Source organism: Morone saxatilis, unplaced genomic scaffold (assembly GCF_004916995.1).
Source record: "Morone saxatilis isolate NCDOM2014 unplaced genomic scaffold, NCSU_SB_2.0 Contig16, whole genome shotgun sequence".
Lineage (NCBI taxonomy): Eukaryota > Metazoa > Chordata > Actinopteri > Moronidae > Morone > Morone saxatilis.
The window spans coordinates 7,806,071-7,808,912 of record NW_023339718.1 but is presented as its reverse complement, the minus strand read 5'-3'; the positions used below and the strand labels follow the sequence as shown (position 1 = coordinate 7,808,912).

Sequence of the window (2,842 nt, the reverse complement as noted above, 5' to 3'; positions counted from 1 at the left end):
CCTTGGACACTTCTGATTGTTGAAGATATAAGTTTGTGGTCCTGCAGTCATTTCTAAACATCCATAAAATCACAAACTTACTCTTTTAACAGTGTCACTATTACCATATCTTTCTATGTGGAAATTCTACAGCCACCGAAGGCCATTTCTCAGATCTCTGTAATTGATCAATCATCAGTAGTCCACAGTTGTTATAATGTGAAATTATTGGAGATCAATGCCACCATGCCATTAAGGCATTAACTGGCATTGTCAGTCTCAGGGAGACAACCTGAATACACTGAGGACTTCACCTCTGGTGGAGTTATTTTTTTACTCAAAATTAAAGAAAAAGTATAAAAAGAGAGACAAAATGTAATTCTATGAACATTTTTTATTGAAAAGTGTATGAGATCAAGCCTGTTATGTGTAGTTTGTGTGTAGCACTTTGTCCTTTCACCTGTGTCCTCCAAAGTCTGAATTTGCCTCTGCATTCAACTAACTTTCATCATGTAGAGGGTGAGCAATTTAAAAAAAAAAAGCATTATAAAAATCTTTGCTGGCTGATATGACCCCTCTAGACATGTGCCTATTGTGGCCAAATACAAGGCCAGTCCTTCAGACATAAAGTTCTGAGTTCGATCCAGATTCTTGGGTTTCCTTGTAATTTCAATTTAGAACCCAAGCTTTGACTGAGTACACTAATAAATAGTTCAGAGTCAACCTAAAACACTAACGATAACCCGTTGGAGAGAGAGTGTTAGGTATTTTCCGTTTGTTTGCTCAAATTGGTCACCTCTTGTGTCAGTGTCTCAGGAGAGGTGAAAACTGCACTCTCCGAGCGTACAAGTCCACACTGCATTTATTTTTGTGGTTCTTTGTGTGGTACTTTGGGAACCGCGAATCCTCCGGTGTTCTCCAATATGTTTGTTTGTTTTGTGTTGGTTTTAAAGTCATGATTTTCATTGTCGGTGTATTTATATATAGTATTAGAATATGCCAACAATAATTTGATCGAGTCGATGCTTATTGTTCAAGCGCCTTGGAAAGTAAAAGTATACACCTCCATTCTGAATATTATGAGGCAGTTTATCTAATGATGTATTTGTTGTTAGTTATATAAGTATACTATTGAAGTTTTTCCCTTGAGTTCTACTAGTATGCGACACATCACACTCCTACATAAAAGGCATTCACAGAATACCAGTGCCACAACCGTTTACGTATGATTATTACACAATAGATAAAAATAAATTATGTATTTTTAAAGGAGGTTTTTCGAAGGAGGAGACCAGTACAATAGTTCTCTGTGTGAAAGTTGATTCTCAAATATTCTGCCCATGCTGCGGCTTTTTCCTTTTTTGAAACTGCAAATGTGTGTTTGGTGGGCATTTTGGGCGTGTTGGTTGTGCTTTCATTTGGTGAGGTGTATCTGAAAACTTTTTCCCTATAATTAGGCAGGTTCAGTTTCCATATTGCCAGCTTTTCAGTCTCTAGTGATTTACCTTCTTATATTCTCATAATGCATGGAGTCCTTTGAGTACTAACGATTGATGCATGTTTATTAAGTTTTTGTATTCTTATGTGTCTACCGTGTGACTAGTCGCCCATGTGGGAAGTTTGTCGTGCTGGGGAGTTCTTGAAACAGGGTCGTTTGCCAGGGAGGAATTGCTTGTTAAGTGTGTTGGTTGTCTGTTGTTAGAGTTGGCGGTGGCTGTATTAGTCACTGACTGTGGAGGTAGAAATGTTCGCTTGTCTTGTGTGGTTTGTCTACTCTCCACTCAACTTTTGCATTAATTAAATTTAGTGCAGAAACATTTCCCATGAGTAAAAGTCTTGCTCAGGCTGCTACAGAATCGTGGATATTGAAGTATGGGTGTTTAAAACGCACAACAGCACGTTGGCCTATATGTGTGTGTGTAACACAATGTGTGTCACCCACGCCTGGAGTTGTGGTTTAGTTCCTGGGAGATGTCATCCACCATGTCGTTCTCCAGAGGCTTCATGCGGGCCATGGCCTTAAAGCTTACCAGGGCTACCAAGGGCCTTCCCGCCCATGGCCTCTTGCCATGCTGGCCAAAAGAACAGTGCCATCTTCTGACGTTTCATGAGGCAGCAGGCCGCACACCAATAAGCTCATGGAAGGGGAAAAGGGAAATGGTTAAATTTTCCGGGGTCGTCCAAATCGATGTCCACTTCCTCCCCCTCTCCCGTTTACGTGTCCGTCTTCTGGCGACCCCGCTCCCCTGCGATGGGCATGTCATCCTGGTTGGGATCGCATAGCAGGTGAGTAGGGTGGAAAGAGAGGAGACCAAGCTATGTAGATAGACATATTTGGCGGTGACCTTGGCCTAAAATGGATTATATTTATTGGCCATGATTATCGTTAGTGTTTTAGGTTGACTCTGAACTATTTATTAGTGTACTCAGTCAAAGCTTGGTTCAGAATTGAAATTACAAGGAAACCAAGGAATCTGGACGAAGCTCAGAACTTTATGTCTGAAGGACCTGGCGCTTGTATTTGGCCACATTAGGCACATGTCTAGGGGGTACATATCAGGCCAGCAAAAATTTTTATAATGCTTTTTTTTTTTTAATTGGCTCACGCCTCCCCTACATGATGAAAGTTAGTTGAATGCAGAGGCAAATTCAGACTTTGGAGGACACAAGGTGAAAAGGACAAAAGTGGCTACACCACAAACTACACATAACAGGCTTGATCTCATACACCTTTTCAATAAAAAATGTTCATAGATTACATTTGTCCTCTCTTTTTATACTTTTTCTTTAATTTTTGAGTAAAAAAATAACTCCACCAGAGGTGAAAGTCGCTCCAGTGTATTTTTTTTTTTCAAGGTTGTCT

General features: G+C 40.2%; 1 protein-coding gene across 1 annotated transcript in view; it reads left to right on the top strand.

Annotated features, from left to right (window-relative positions):
* The window catches only part of trpm3 (transient receptor potential cation channel, subfamily M, member 3), a 130,853-nt gene that overhangs the window by 110,203 nt on the left and 17,808 nt on the right, over nucleotides 1-2,842 (top strand). Inside the window, exon 15 of the mRNA XM_035658207.1 lies at nucleotides 1,583-1,590. Coding sequence (XP_035514100.1) covers nucleotides 1,583-1,590 — 8 coding nt within the window. The remainder of the gene's footprint in view (nucleotides 1-1,582; nucleotides 1,591-2,842) is intronic.